The sequence below is a fragment of the Salvelinus fontinalis genome, chromosome 32, assembly GCF_029448725.1.
Source record: "Salvelinus fontinalis isolate EN_2023a chromosome 32, ASM2944872v1, whole genome shotgun sequence".
In the NCBI taxonomy this organism is placed as follows: domain Eukaryota; kingdom Metazoa; phylum Chordata; class Actinopteri; order Salmoniformes; family Salmonidae; genus Salvelinus; species Salvelinus fontinalis.
Window position 1 is genome coordinate 33,895,392 of NC_074696.1, and position 15,436 is coordinate 33,910,827.

The following is a 15,436-nucleotide window of genomic DNA, read 5'->3' on the forward strand; positions in this document are numbered from 1 at the left end:
AAGATATACTGTACTTCTACACATATGATACATCCATGGTCATGTTCAGGTCATGATAGTAATTGACAACTTGATGTTTTGTCCCCTTTTAGCTCCATAAGGTTCTCAGTGAACCAGACGGCAAACAGTTTCAATTTCCCATCGCCAAATTCATGTAAGTACAACGTCATATCCTTGAACCAACCCATCTTTCTCAACTGCACTCTTTAGAATTTCTGCAGATTTCATTTAGCTGCTGCTTGTACAGCTAAACAGGATGAAGGGAACATGTTTAACTCTCACACAAAACACATTTTCACGTCCACAGTGATGATGGCACTGAAATCACGGCAAACGTGACGTATGTATACAAAGAGGAAGATGTCAACCACCCTAGTAGTTTTCTACAGGAAGTCTTAAAAGTCTCAGGTATGCTGCTTTTGTTACCATACAGTTGTCATTTCTATCTTTTTTTATGACAGTGAGTTATCAAACACCATGTAACGTGTATAATACTCAATCTCGAAAACACTATGTTATATGACATATTACAAGTTTATAATCCCTCTAAAATGTATTTTCATTTATTTTCTAGGTCTCCTGACCACCACTGTTGCCCCAACAACAACTACCAGCACCACACCACTTCCTACCCTTTTGACTTCAGTGACATCAACAACTAGGTAAACAACATCATTTATTATAATTATTTCATACAATTCAATGAACACTTTGTCAATGAAGGACCCTTTGCAACAATGAACCATGTACATCCATGCTTGTGTCGTTAACTACTGATGTTTTAATGAAAGCATCCAAAATGTCAACCTTTCTTTAGAAAAGCTCTTTGAGTACATCAATCGGTCAAAAGGCGCAATATAAATCCAATCCATTATTATTAATGTGCTTGCTGAAGGCAAGACAACTAGATGTCTTACATTCTTTTTCTAATTATTTTAACATTTTCTAAACTTTCTAAACTTAAACAATTTAAATGAGTAGGAATTAGCATATAATAACCCACCCAAAATAATAGTAACTCGTACCGTTCAAGCTAGAGAGACCGAACCAACTTTCATATGTTCAGGCTATCCTATCCGATCCTATCCTATGCTATCCATCAATCAATCTTTCCATCTACCTACTTTTTCCAATTATAACCAGTCACTACTATTACTCTTGCAGTGACTGCCTCTACTAAAACTTACTTTACAACCATGAATACTTTAAGACAAGCTAGCAAGCACACAGATTTTCTTTAGGATATGTAATTTTCCATGTATTATTATTTTCTCTTAGATTCGGCACAGTGGGGGTTTTTGTTAAACTGATATTCAAGGTCAAAACACCAGTCCCCACTGAGGATGATGTCCTTGGTGCCGTCAAGAAGCAACTGTCTCCTCAATTCACGACCACTCAAACCACCTTCCAGAATGCAACTTATATCAGTGAGTTCAACAAATTAGGCTTCATGAAGACATTTATTTCCACTCTCTAAAATAATTTCTTAATAAGTAAACATTCAACTGCTCCTGCTATCTAAATTCTTCTTGAATGTTTTTTAATGTTGTTGAAACTCCTAAATTGTAGCAGTTCATTTGATCTGTTGCTATTGTGACCATTTTTTTGTGTGCTCACAGAACTTACAGATACTTCATTTGCCATCGACCTTGGTTTCAAAATAACCAATGTAACCCAGGAGTCTCTAAGTAATAGACTCACACTCACCAATGAGACCGAGATCCAGATACAGGATTCAATTAACAGACTAGTAAGATATACTGTACTTCTACACATATGATACATCCATGGTCATGTTCAGGTCATGATAGTAATTGACAACTTGATGTTTTGTCCCCTTTTAGCTCCATAAGGTTCTCAGTGAACCAGACGGCAAACAGTTTCAATTTCCCATCGCCAAATTCATGTAAGTACAACGTCATATCCTTGAACCAACCCATCTTTCTCAACTGCACTCTTTAGAATTTCTGCAGATTTCATTTAGCTGCTGCTTGTACAGCTAAACAGAATGAAGGGAACATGTTTAACTCTCACACAAAACCCATTTTCACGTCCACAGTGATGATGGCACTGAAATCACGGCAAACGTGACGTATGTATACAAAGAGGAAGATGTCAACCACCCTTGTAGTTTTCTACAGGAAGTCTTAAAAGTCTCAGGTATGCTGCTTTTGTTACCATACGGTTGTCATTTCTATCTTTTTTTATGACAGTGAGTTATCAAACACCATGTAACGTGTATAATACTCAATCTCGAAAACACTATGTTATATGACATATTACAAGTTTATAATCCCTCTAAAATGTATTTTCATTTATTTTCTAGGTCTCCTGACCACCACTGTTGCCCCAACAACAACTACCAGCACCACACCACTTCCTACCCTTTTGACTTCAGTGACATCAACAACTAGGTAAGCAACATCATTTATTATAATTATTTCATACAATTCAATGAACACTTTGTCAATGAAGGACCTTTTGCAACAATGAACCATGTATATCCATGCTTGTGTCGTTAACTACTGATGTTTTAATGAAAGCATCCAAAATGTTAACCTTTCTTTAGAAAAGCTCTTTGAGTACATCAATCGGTCAAAAGGCGCAATATAAATCCAATCCATTATTATTAATGTGCTTGCTGAAGGCAAGACAACTAGATGTCTTACATTCTTTTTCTAATTATTTTAACATTTTCTAAACTTTCTAAACTTAAACAATTTAAATGAGTAGGAATTAGCATATAATAACCCACCCAAAATAATAGTAACTCGTACCGTTCAAGCTAGAGAGACCGAACCAACTTTCATATGTTCAGGCTATCCTATCCGATCCTATCCTATGCTATCCATCAATCAATCTTTCCATCTACCTACTTTTTCCAATTATAACCAGTCACTACTATTACTCTTGCAGTGACTGCCTCTACTAAAACTTACTTTACAACCATGAATACTTTAAGACAAGCTAGCAAGCACACAGATTTTCTTTAGGATATGTAATTTTCTATGTATTATTATTTTCTCTTAGATTCGGCACAGTGGGGGTTTTTGTTAAACTGATATTCAAGGTCAAAACACCAGTCCCCACTGAGGATGATGTCCTTGGTGCCGTCAAGAAGCAACTGTCTCCTCAATTCACGACCACTCAAACCACCTTCCAGAATGCAACTTATATCAGTGAGTTCAACAAATTAGGCTTCATGAAGACATTTATTTCCACTCTCTAAAATAATTTCTTAATAAGTAAACATTCAACTGCTCCTGCTATCTAAATTCTTCTTGAATGTTTTTTAATGTTGTTGAAACTCCAAAATTGTAGCAGTTCATTTGATCTGTTGCTATTGTGACCATTTTTTTGTGTGCTCACAGAACTTACAGATACTTCATTTGCCATCGACCTTGGTTTCAAAATAACCAATGTAACCCAGGAGTCTCTAAGTAATAGACTCACACTCACCAATGAGACCGAGATCCAGATCCAGGATTCAATTAACAAACTAGTAAGATATACTGTACTTCTACACATATGATACATCCATGGTCATGTTCAGGTCATGATAGTAATTGACAACTTGATGTTTTGTCCCCTTTTAGCTCCATAAGGTTCTCAGTGAACCAGACGGCAAACAGTTTCAATTTCCCATCGCCAAATTCATGTAAGTACAACGTCATATCCTTGAACCAACCCATCTTTCTCAACTGCACTCTTTAGAATTTCTGCAGATTTCATTTAGCTGCTGCTTGTACAGCTAAACAGGATGAAGGGAACATGTTTAACTCTCACACAAAACACATTTTCACGTCCACAGTGATGATGGCACTGAAATCACGGCAAACGTGACGTATGTATACAAAGAGGAAGATGTCAACCACCCTAGTAGTTTTCTACAGGAAGTCTTAAAAGTCTCAGGTATGCTGCTTTTGTTACCATACAGTTGTCATTTCTATCTTTTTTTATGACAGTGAGTTATCAAACACCATGTAACGTGTATAATACTCAATCTCGAAAACACTATGTTATATGACATATTACAAGTTTATAATCCCTCTAAAATGTATTTTCATTTATTTTCTAGGTCTCCTGACCACCACTGTTGCCCCAACAACAACTACCAGCACCACACCACTTCCTACCCTTTTGACTTCAGTGACATCAACAACTAGGTAAGCAACATCATTTATTATAATTATTTCATACAATTCAATGAACACTTTGTCAATGAAGGACCCTTTGCAACAATGAACCATGTACATCCATGCTTGTGTCGTTAACTACTGATGTTTTAATGAAAGCATCCAAAATGTTAACCTTTCTTTAGAAAAGCTCTTTGAGTACATCAATCGGTCAAAAGGAGCAATATAAATCCAATCCATTATTAGTAATGTGCTTGCTGAAGGCAAGACAACTAGATGTCTTACGTTCTTTTTCTAATTATTTTAACATTTTCTAAACTTTCTAAACTAAAACAATTTAAATGAGTAGGAATTAGCATATAATAACCCACCCAAAATAATAGTAACTCGTACCGTTCAAGCTAGAGAGACCGAACCAACTTTCATATGTTCAGGCTATCCTATCCGATCCTATCCAATCCTTATCCATCAATCAATCTTTCCATCTACCTACTTTTTCCAATTATAACCAGTCACTACTATTACTCTTGCAGTGACTGCCTCTACTATAACTTATTTTACAACCATGAATACTTTAAGACAAGCTAGCAAGCACACAGATTTTCTTTAGGATATGTAATTTTCCATGTATTATTATTTTCTCTTAGATTCGGCACAGTGGGGGTTTTTGTTAAACTGATATTCAAGGTCAAAACACCAGTCCCCACTGAGGATGATGTCCTTGGTGCCGTCGAGAAGCAATTGTCTCCTCAATTCACGACCACTCAAACCACCTTCCAGAATGCAACTTATATCAGTGAGTTCAACAAATTAGGCTTCATGAAGACATTTATTTCCACTCTCTAAAATCATTTCTTAATAAGTAAACATCCAACTGCTCCTGCTATCTAAATACTTCTTGAATGTTTTTTAATGCTGTTGAAACTCCTAAATTGTAGCAGTTCATTTGATCTGTTGCTATTGTGACCATTTTTTTGTGTGCTCACAGAACTTACAGATACTTCATTTGCCATCGACCTTGGTTTCAAAATAACCAATGTAACCCAGGAGTCTCTAAGTAATAGACTCACACTCACCAATGAGACCGAGATCCAGATACAGGATTCAATTAACAGACTAGTAAGATACTGTACTTCTACACATAAGATACATCCATGGTCATGTTCAGGTCATGATAGTAATTGACAACTTGATGTTTTGTCCCCTTTTAGCTCCATAAGGTTCTCAGTGAACCAGAAGGCAAACAGTTTCAATTTCCCATCGCCAAATTAATGTAAGTACAACGTCATATCCTTGAACCAACCCATCTTTCTCAACTGCACTCTTTAGAATTTCTGCAGATTTCATTTAGCTGCTGCTTTTACAGCTAAACAGGATGAAGGAAACATGTTTAACTCTCACACAAAACCCATTTTCACGTCCACAGTGATGATGGCACTGAAATCACGGCAAACGTGACGTATGTATACAAAGAGGAAGATGTCAACCACCCTAGTAGTTTTCTACAGGAAGTCTTAAAAGTCTCAGGTATGCTGCTTTTGTTACCATACGGTTATCATTTCTATCTTTTTTTATGACAGTGAGTTATCAAACACCATGTAACGTGTATAATACTCAATCTCGAAAACACTATGTTATATGACATATTACAAGTTTATAATCCCTCTAAAATGTATTTTCATTTATTTTCTAGGTCTCCTGACCACCACTGTTGCCCCAACAACAACTACCAGCACCACACCACTTCCTACTCTTTTGACTTCAGTGACATCAACAACTAGGTAAGCAAGATCATTTATTATAATTATTTCATACAATTCAATGAACACTTTGTCAATCAAGGAACCTTTGCAACAATGAACCATGTATATCCATGCTTGTGTTGTTAACTACTGATGTTTTAATGAAAGCATCCAAAATGTCAACCTTTCTTTAGAAAAGCTCTTTGAGTACATCAATCGGTCAAAAGGCGCAATATAAATCTAATCCATTATTATTAATGTGCTTACTGAAGGCAAGACCACTAGATTTCTTACATTTTTCATCTAATGATTAGATTTATTTAGCCCGCTCTAGCACTTCAACACTTTAAGCTATACACAGGGAACTAACTTTCAAATGTGCAGACATCCCCAACTTAAATAGCTTGAGAAAATATTTTAGATATCATTTATACTTTTTGTACTACAACAAAAAACGAATGAAGTAACACCTCACAGCACAACACCTCTCCCCTGTGACATACTAGTGTGTATGTACTGACATGTATGTGTAACTGACATATGCACACACACACACACACACACACACACACACACACACACACACACACACACACACACACACACACACACACACACACACACACACACACACACACACACACACACACACACACTACATGTTAATGTCTTTTTTTTTTTTTTTTAAGTATTTTATTTTTGCATTTTCCAATTAACAACATTCAAGACAAACATGACAAGATATTAGACAACAATAGGACAAAGTGACAATAACAGATGAGCGTAACAAAGAAAGAAAAAATAAAACAAATTATAATTATATATACAGACATACAATAAAAAATAAAAATAATAATGAGACATTGGATCATAAGGTCACCTGCCGTAGGCTACATATTATACGTTACGTGTGAAACATTATATAAGGATAATCTAGAGGTTCATTCAATGTGATGTGGGGGGAGATTCTCCATATAGTCAATAAAAGGTTGCCAAGTTCTGTAAAATGTATTTAACTTATTCCTCAAGCGGTAAGTAATTTTCTCCAGTGGGATACAACTATTAACTTCTGATAGCCACATTGCAACTGGCAGGGGGGAATCCAATTTCCATTTCAAGGCGATACATTTCTTGGCAATCGCTAACAATATTTCTGTTAGCTTTATAGTATGGCTTTGCCTAAGATTGGTGTTAGTAAAGTTGCCCAGTAGACAGACCTCCGGGTCTAGAGGGAATGCAACCCCATGAATTGAGGATATGGTATCGCATACCCCCTGCCAGAAACTGTGTAGTTTTGAACACTGCCAAGTGGAATGGAGGAATGTTCCTTCATCTGAGCCACATCTAAAACATAGGGAGGAGATATCAGGGTTGAACTTGTGCAGTCTAGATGGGGTGATATAAAGCTGATGGAGGAAATTAAACTGAATCAGTCTGTATCTGGAGTTCAATGTGGATGTAACACCATCCCTGCATAGGTCACTCCATAGACCCTCATCGAGATCAATACCCAGATCTTTTTCCCATCTAAGTCGGGGTTTATCTAGCCCAGGCAGTGTTAGTCCTGACATAAGAGCATCGTAAACACGGGAAATGGTCTTGAACAGTGGTTGGTCTGCGTGGCAGAGTTGTTCAATAGGTGACATCTTAGGTAGGTTCCATTGTCCCTTGAGAGACACCCTAATAAAGTTTCGTAGTTGTAGGTAGCTAAAGAAGTCCCTTGTAGGCAAGTGGTATTTCTGTTTCAGCTGATCAAAAGACATAAGAACTCCCTCCTCGTAACAATGCTCCAGAAGGGTGATCCCCCTATCAGACCATGGTCTAAAGTTACTATTCTGGAAAAACATAGGAATCAATCTATTGTTCCATAAAGGGGTTTTAGGGGAAAGGAATCCCCCTCGTCCGAACAGCTCATGTAGTTTGCCCCATGCCAGGACAGAATGTATGATTAAAGGGTTGTCTGTGATGGTTTTTATAGATTTTCTGTCCCATTTGTAAAACAATTCTGCCCCAGTGTCATCATTTACCTCAAGCTTTTCAATGTTCAACCATGAGGGAGAGGGACCCTTGTCAAACCTCTGAGCCAGAAACCTAGACTGCGCTGCCCAGTAGTACATTCTAAAGTTGGGGAGGTTTAAGCCCCCTTGACTGTAATCAAGGGTCAGTTTATCCAGGCCAACCCTAGGGGTTTTGCCGTGCCAGATAAACCGTCTGGTCATCTTGTCGAGAGAGGAAAAGAATGCTGCGGGAACAGGGATAGGGAGAGATTGAAACATATATAGAAATCTGGGCAGGACATTCATTTTAATTACATTGATTCTACCCAGTAGAGTGAGAGGTAAGTCCATCCATTTACAAAGGTCACCCTCCACCTTTTGCAACAAATTGGCCAGATTGAGTTTATAGAGGTTGTTCAGGTTACCATCCACCATTATGCCCAAATATGTGAAGCCCATAGGCGACCATCTAAAAGGAAACTTGTGCTTGATGGTATGATGGTCAGAGACAGACAACGGTAAGATTTCGCTTTTATCTAAATTTACCTTATATCCAGAGAAAGAACTATAACACTGTAGTAGGATCTGCAAGTGAGAGAGGGAGTGTTCTGGGTTTGTTAGAAATAAGATAAGGTCGTCCGCAAAGAGTGATAATTTATGGGTATGGGGGCCCACCTCAAAGCCATGTATGTCAGGGCACGTTCTAATAGCCTCAGCCAACGGTTCGATGGCGAGGGCAAAGAGGTGGGGGCTAATTGGGCAACCTTGTCTGTTCCCCCTATAGAGAGGGAAAGAGGAGGAAGTAATCCCGTTGGTAGCAATCCTAGCTTTAGGAGATTTGTAGAGTGATTTTATCAAATTTACAAACCCGGTACCTAAACCAAACTTTTCCAAGACGCGAAAGAGGTATGGCCATTCAACCCTATCAAAGGCCTTTTCAGCGTCGAGGGAGACTGCGACACTAGGTATTTTGTTTTTGTTAGCAAGGTGAATTATATCAAAGAACCTTCTGAGATTGTTGGAGGACAATCTATTAATTATGAAGCCAGTCTGGTCTGGGTTGACCAACAGGGGAAGACATAACTCCAGTCTCTTAGATAGCATCCTGGTGACCAGTTTACAATCTGTGTTAAGGAGAGAGATTGGTCTATATGAGGCGCACTTCAGTGGATTTTTCCCTTTCTTGTGGATTACAGTAATCACTGCTTGAGAGAAAGACTCTGGAAAGCAGTTGTCTTCCCTGGCTTTTTTAAGTACCTCCATAAGGTAGGGGACCAACAGCTCCCTAAATTCTTTATAGAACTCTGGAGGGAAGCCATCCTCCCCAGGAGATTTATTAGAAGGTAAGGATTTAATGGCCTCCAACAATTCAGGAACTGAGAAGTGTTCACTCAGGCGCTCGCTGTCTTCCCCTGACAGGCATGGGAGGTTGAGAGAGGAGAGAAAGGAGTCGATCTCTGATAGATCATCGCTTGATTGGGAAGTGTAGAGGTCTTCATAGTATTTCTTAAAAGTATTATTAATTTCAGTAGGGTCGAAAGATATCTCATTAGTGAGAGTTTCTATAGCATTAATTGTCCTCTTACTTTCCTCTGCTTTCAGTTGCCATGCCAATACTTTGTGTGCTTTCTCTCCAAGCTCGTAATAACGCTGTTTTGATTTAGTGATGGCCCTCTCAGCTTGATATGTGTTCAGAATATTATATTTCAGTTTTTTATTTACCAAAAGCCTGTATAGATCTTTAGTTGGGCCTCTTTGGTAGGTTTTCTCTAGCTCTGAGATTTCAGATTCAAGGGCACTCATTTCCGCACAGTGTTTTCTCTTCAGCCCTTTAGTATAGGAAATGATCTGTCCCCTCAGATAGGCCTTCAATGTGTCCCAAAGAATGAAACTGTCAGGAGCAGAGGGTTTGTTTGTCAATGTGAAAATATTGATCTGCTCTTTGATGAATGCACAAAATTCAGGTTGCTTTAGGAGTGTAGAATTTAGTCTCCATCTATATGCTCCATTTACCTTGGTAGGAATGGAGATTGATAATACCAGGGGAGAATGGTCACTAAGCAATCTGGGGAGATACTCGACATCTAACACTCTATGAAACAGTTGTGTCGACAGTAAAAAGTTATCTATGCGTGTGTGTGTCTTGTGTGGGTGTGAGTAAAAAGAGTAGTCCCTATCCTGTGGGTGCAACTGTCTCCAGATGTCTAGTAAATTGAGATCTTTCATGAATGACATGGTAAGCTTGCTTGCTTTGGTAAGAAGTGAGGGTTTATCAGAGGACCTATCAAGAACTGTATCTAAACAAAAATTAAAATCTCCTCCAACCAGTAACCATCCTGGTGTTGCTTGAGCGACCTGAAGAAAGACATTCTGAATAAACATATGGTCATCGAAGTTAGGAGCATAAATATTCAATAGGGTCCAAGACTCTGAAAACATATGCCCCTGCACCAAAACAAACCTGCCAGAGGGATCAGAGATGGTGTTGCTAACGCAGAAGGGGATGTGTCTACTTATCAAAATTGCAGTTCCTCTTGCTTTGGAGTTAAAAGAGGACGCAAAAACTTGTCCTACCCATTCCCTCTTCAATTTCTTGTGTTCACTGGCTGTAAGATGTGTTTCTTGTAAAAACACGATGTCAGCCTTTAATTTCTTAAGGTATGTATAGACTCTCTTCCTTTTAATCGGGCTGTTAAGACCTTTTACATTGAATGTGACATATTTTAGTGGATTAAGCATAGTAGGGTTTCAAATATGTAACTGAATGGAAATCTATCATATGTAGATAGTTAGGAAATGTTTCAACATTGGTTTGAACACAGAAGTGACCTATGTGTCTCTTTAGGAAGGAAACAATAAACATAGAAAAAAGGGGAAAAAAATAAAGAATCCCACCCACCCCGATTGTTAGGCTAAAACCACAATCCCAACAATCAAACATGAATACACTTGTAGAGAAACATTGCTGCTCGCTTTCCATCTTGCTCTTACTAGCTAAACCTTGGCGTAAACTAAAACCTGCGAGCTCTCTAAATTGAAAACAAACGTTGTGAATAGACATTTATGGCTGAATATTTACTGCCCACGGTAAGGGCTGCTTGAGTCTCTTTTCGAAAGATTAACATAAATGAGGGGGAAAGCAGTGGGCCAAAACCCACTTATTTGCTTCGCCCAGTGATATGTACTAAACCAAAATATACTCTCCTGTAAATGTAATAGAACTCACCCCGGAAAGATACGGTTAGTTGAAAATGTACAAACCAATTATAGCGACCAGGAGGATATCAGCGGTTCAGTCCGGAAAAGAGAAAACAAACAAACTGCATCTTATCCCCCAAAGAGACCGTTCTGGCTCAGACGTTGCTCAGTTCTTTGAGAAAAGTGTACACTTCTCCCGGCGTGTTGAAGAGATGGCTTCGACCGTTGTACTGAACTTTCATCCGCGCAGGGTGGATGAGGTAGCCGATGATGTTCTTCTCCTTCAGTGCCTTGGCGGCAGGTCTGAACTGCTTGCGACGTCTTGCGAGATCCGCGCTCATATCCGGGAAAAGGCTGACCCTCTTGCCATCAATGGTTATGTCCCCTTTGGCTCTTGCGAGTTGCAGTACCTTCTCTCTGTCTTGGAAACGGAGAAACCTGACCAGGACGGCCCGTGGGGGCTCATCTGGCCGGGGTTTCGGCGCTGATGTTCTGTGGGCGCGTTCGATTTCCAGTGGCTTGGTGAAGTTGATTGTGCCTAGGACATCCGGGATCCATTGAGTGAAGAAACGGACCGGGTCACGGCCCTCGCTGTCCTCTTTCAATCCCACGACACGGATATTACTACGTCTGCTCTGGTTCTCCATCTGATCTACCTTGTTTTTGAGGTAGGCATTGTCCTTTTGCAGTTGTATCAAGACCTGGTCATGTCGAGCGATGGTGTCTTCAACTGTGCTAATGCGCAACTCTGCCTCAGTCGTTCTCAAAAGGAGATCATTCATGGAGGATTTCAGGTCGTCAATGGAAGAATGGAGTTCGGCCGTTCTCTTATCGATTTTCATAGAAAGACCTTTGTTACCATCCTGAATTTCCCGGAGGAGAGTAGCCAGCATGTCGGCAGGCTCGCAAGAGGCCGAGAGCAACAGTCTGGAACTGTCGTTTGAGTTATGAGGGCTAATGCTAATCTTGCTAGCGTTATCGTTATCTTGGGAGTCAACGACGTTTTGGTCGTCCTTCTTGCCTCTCTTTCGGCGGTCCATGGCTATTTGGGAAGGTAAGTACTTGACAATTTATCAGCCGATGTTAGAATATTGTTTCAACGTTGTTATTTAGGTAATAATAGAATAACTTTGAAGAGCCCGGTTTGTCAACGTCTGCTCAGCTCCGCGGCATCACGTGACCCTCGTCCATGTTAATGTCTTTAAATGTATATAAATTGTAAAGTATTTTGTCTGTAATGTCTTTCTTTCTATATGTCGGAAATCATTAAGACTCGCTGTCGCCATCGACATCGACTAATGGGGATCCTTTTTAGTCAAATCAAATAATTTTTCAAATCAGCTCCCAATGCATTTCAATGGCAATAAATGGGACGAAGACTTAGATGGAGAAAATTTGGCCACGCTACTCCTCCTAAACCGTTTAAGATATCAACACCAAACCAACGTTTATGTGTTCAGATTGACCCATCTTAGATTGCTTGTCAAATGCTTCAAATTCTCTAAAACTTTTATAGACTGTAACAATTCAATTTGCATAAATTGGCAAAACACTTAATGGATTCAATGCCAACCATGAGAACACTGTAGTAAACATTTAAAATGCTGCTGCTCCTTAACCATTGCAGCTACTAACATTTTAAAAAGCTTTAACATTTTCAGAACTTTATAAACTATAACAATTTAAAATGAGCATACATTAGCATACAATAACCCACCAGAAATAATATTAACTCTTAAACTGTTCAAGCTAGAGAGACCGAACCAACTTTCATATGCTCAGGCTATCCTATCCTATCCTATTCTTATCCATCAATCAATCTTTCCATCTACCTACTTTTTCCAATTATAACCAGTCACTACCATTACTTCTGCAGTGACTGCCACTACTATAATTTTTTCACAACCATAAATACTTTAAGACAAGCTAGCAAGTACACACATTTTCTTTAGGAAATGTAATTTTCCATGTATTATTATTTTCTCTTAGATTCGGCACAGTGGTTGTTTTTGTTAAACTGATATTCAAGCTCAAAACACCAGTCCCCACTGAGGATGATGTCCTTGGTGCCGTCAAGAAGCAACTGTCTCGTCAATTCAGGACCACTCAAACCACCTTCCAGAATGCAACTTATATCAGTGAGTTCAACAAATTAGGCTTCATGAAGACATTTATTTCCACTCTATAAAATAATTTCTTAATAAGTAAACATTCAACTGCTCCTGCTATCTAAATTCTTCTTGAATGTTTTTTTATGTTGTTGAAACTCCTAAATTGTAGCAGTTCATTTGATCTGTTCCTATAGTGACCATGTTTTTATCTGCTCACAGAACTTACAGATACTTCATTTGCCATCAACCTTGGTTTCAAAATAACCAATGTAACCCTGGAGTCTCTAAGTAATAGACTCACATTCACCAACGAGACCTACATCAAGATACAGGATTCAATTAACAGTCTAGTAAGATACTGTACTTCTACACATAAGATACATCCATGGTCATGTTCAGGTCATGATAGTAATTGACAACATGATGTTTTGTCCCCTTTTAGCTCCATAACCTACTCAGTGAACCAGAAGGCAAACAGTTTCAATTTCCCAACGCCGACTTCATGTAAGTACAACGTCTTATCCTTGAACCAACCCATCTTTCTCAACTGCACTCTTTAGAATTTCTGCATATTTCATTTAGCTGCTGCTTGTACAGCTAAACAGGATGAAGGGAACATGTTTAACTCTCACACAAAACCCATTTTCACGTCCACAGTGTTGATGGCACTGAAATCAGGGCAAATGTGCTGTATGTATACAACGAGGACGATGTCAACCACCCTAGTAGTTTTCTACAGGAAGTCTTAAAAGTCTCAGGTATGCTGCTTTTGTTACCATACGGTTGTCATTTCTATGTTTTTTTTATGACAGTGAGTTTTCAAACACCATGTAACGTGTATAATACTCAATCTCGAAAACACTTATATATCTATGTTATATGACATATTACACGTTTAGAATCCCTCTAAAATGTATTTGAATTTATTTTCTAGGTCTCATGACCACCACTGTTGCCCCAACAACAACTACCAGCACCACACCACTTCCTACCCTTTTGCTGACCACTCCTTTCAATACCACAAGTGTTGGAGGTTTTCCTGGCTGGGCTTTGGCCATTATCATTCCTTGTGGCATCGCTATCATTCTGGTACCCCTGTGGATCCTGCTTTGTGTACGTATAGGCTTGTATTCACATGTGTACTGTGAAAATAGTTTACAAAGTGTTTCATCCAATAAGCTGTTTAATTTCTGCAATGATATTTTGCATGTGAATCATGCCACCCCATCTTTCTTTTGCAGTGTATGCTATGTGGCTGCTGTGCAGCTGTAAGGAGACGCTGGCACAGACGCAGATCTTACAATGTACAGTACACCACCAGAAACGGACTCTTCTGAGGTGACAACACTAACATCAGTAGGCAACTGTCATCACAAGAAGAGCCAATTATTTATCTTTATCTGCTAATTAGGAGGCTTCATTGGGTACTTGCATCTATTTTTTTATCACGAAAAGAAACTTCGTAATGGGCTTAATTATCCACACTTTTTTGCGCATTGGACAATTTTTTATGTTATACATCTGATTGCTAATCAAAGTTACAGCGGAGCTGAACAGCATGTATGTTTATGTATTTGTTAGCTAGGTAAATTATGTGGTTTCAGGGTGTGCTGTCCACTGACTAAAACGGTTATCAGTTATTTATTGAATGTATAATATGGTAGATTAAAATATTTATTTGAGTTGTGTTATTTCCTCTCTTGACTAACTATTAACTAACTTATTTTCAACTGCAATACAGTACTTGTTTCTTCATCACACAGTTTGACAAATGTAATAAAGACTTTGCAAATCAGTATTAAGAAAATATTTTATGAATTGGTTTGACTCATGAGGGTGATTACAGACAGCACATCTAAACATCAAAGGAAGTCAAGATTGTCCGACCTGGCATCGTACGCTCAGAAATATCTAACACAATTTAATATCTACAGTACCAGTCAAAAGTTTGGACACACCTATTCATTCAAGTGTTTTTTTCTTTCTTTTTACTATTTTCTACATTGTAGAATAATAGTGAAGATATCAAAACTATGAAATAACACATATGGAATCATGTAGTAACCAAAAAAGTGTTCAACAAATAAAAATATATTTTAGAATTTAGATTCTTCAAAGTAGCCACCCTTTGCCTTGATGACAGCTTTGCACACTCTTGGCATTCTCTCAACCAGCTTCACCTGGAATGGTTTTCCAACAGTCTTGAAGTAGTTCCCACATATATTGAGCACTTGTTGGCTGCCTTTCCTTCA

General features: G+C 38.6%; 1 protein-coding gene across 1 annotated transcript in view; it reads left to right on the top strand.

Moving 5' to 3' along the window:
* LOC129830586 (mucin-2-like) overlaps nucleotides 1-14,592 on the top strand; it is a 33,778-nt gene extending 19,186 nt beyond the window's left edge. The window contains exons 35-58 of the mRNA XM_055893150.1: nucleotides 93-154; nucleotides 308-408; nucleotides 575-662; nucleotides 1,279-1,427; nucleotides 1,620-1,750; nucleotides 1,845-1,906; nucleotides 2,060-2,160; nucleotides 2,327-2,414; nucleotides 3,031-3,179; nucleotides 3,372-3,502; nucleotides 3,597-3,658; nucleotides 3,812-3,912; nucleotides 4,079-4,166; nucleotides 4,784-4,932; nucleotides 5,125-5,255; nucleotides 5,348-5,409; nucleotides 5,563-5,663; nucleotides 5,830-5,917; nucleotides 13,063-13,211; nucleotides 13,404-13,534; nucleotides 13,627-13,688; nucleotides 13,842-13,942; nucleotides 14,119-14,297; nucleotides 14,426-14,592. Of these exons, the coding sequence (XP_055749125.1) occupies nucleotides 93-154; nucleotides 308-408; nucleotides 575-662; nucleotides 1,279-1,427; nucleotides 1,620-1,750; nucleotides 1,845-1,906; nucleotides 2,060-2,160; nucleotides 2,327-2,414; nucleotides 3,031-3,179; nucleotides 3,372-3,502; nucleotides 3,597-3,658; nucleotides 3,812-3,912; nucleotides 4,079-4,166; nucleotides 4,784-4,932; nucleotides 5,125-5,255; nucleotides 5,348-5,409; nucleotides 5,563-5,663; nucleotides 5,830-5,917; nucleotides 13,063-13,211; nucleotides 13,404-13,534; nucleotides 13,627-13,688; nucleotides 13,842-13,942; nucleotides 14,119-14,297; nucleotides 14,426-14,521 (2,562 nt within the window). The 3' untranslated portion in view covers nucleotides 14,522-14,592. The remainder of the gene's footprint in view (nucleotides 1-92; nucleotides 155-307; nucleotides 409-574; nucleotides 663-1,278; nucleotides 1,428-1,619; nucleotides 1,751-1,844; nucleotides 1,907-2,059; nucleotides 2,161-2,326; nucleotides 2,415-3,030; nucleotides 3,180-3,371; nucleotides 3,503-3,596; nucleotides 3,659-3,811; nucleotides 3,913-4,078; nucleotides 4,167-4,783; nucleotides 4,933-5,124; nucleotides 5,256-5,347; nucleotides 5,410-5,562; nucleotides 5,664-5,829; nucleotides 5,918-13,062; nucleotides 13,212-13,403; nucleotides 13,535-13,626; nucleotides 13,689-13,841; nucleotides 13,943-14,118; nucleotides 14,298-14,425) is intronic.
* Nucleotides 14,593-15,436: the final 844 nt, after the last annotated feature.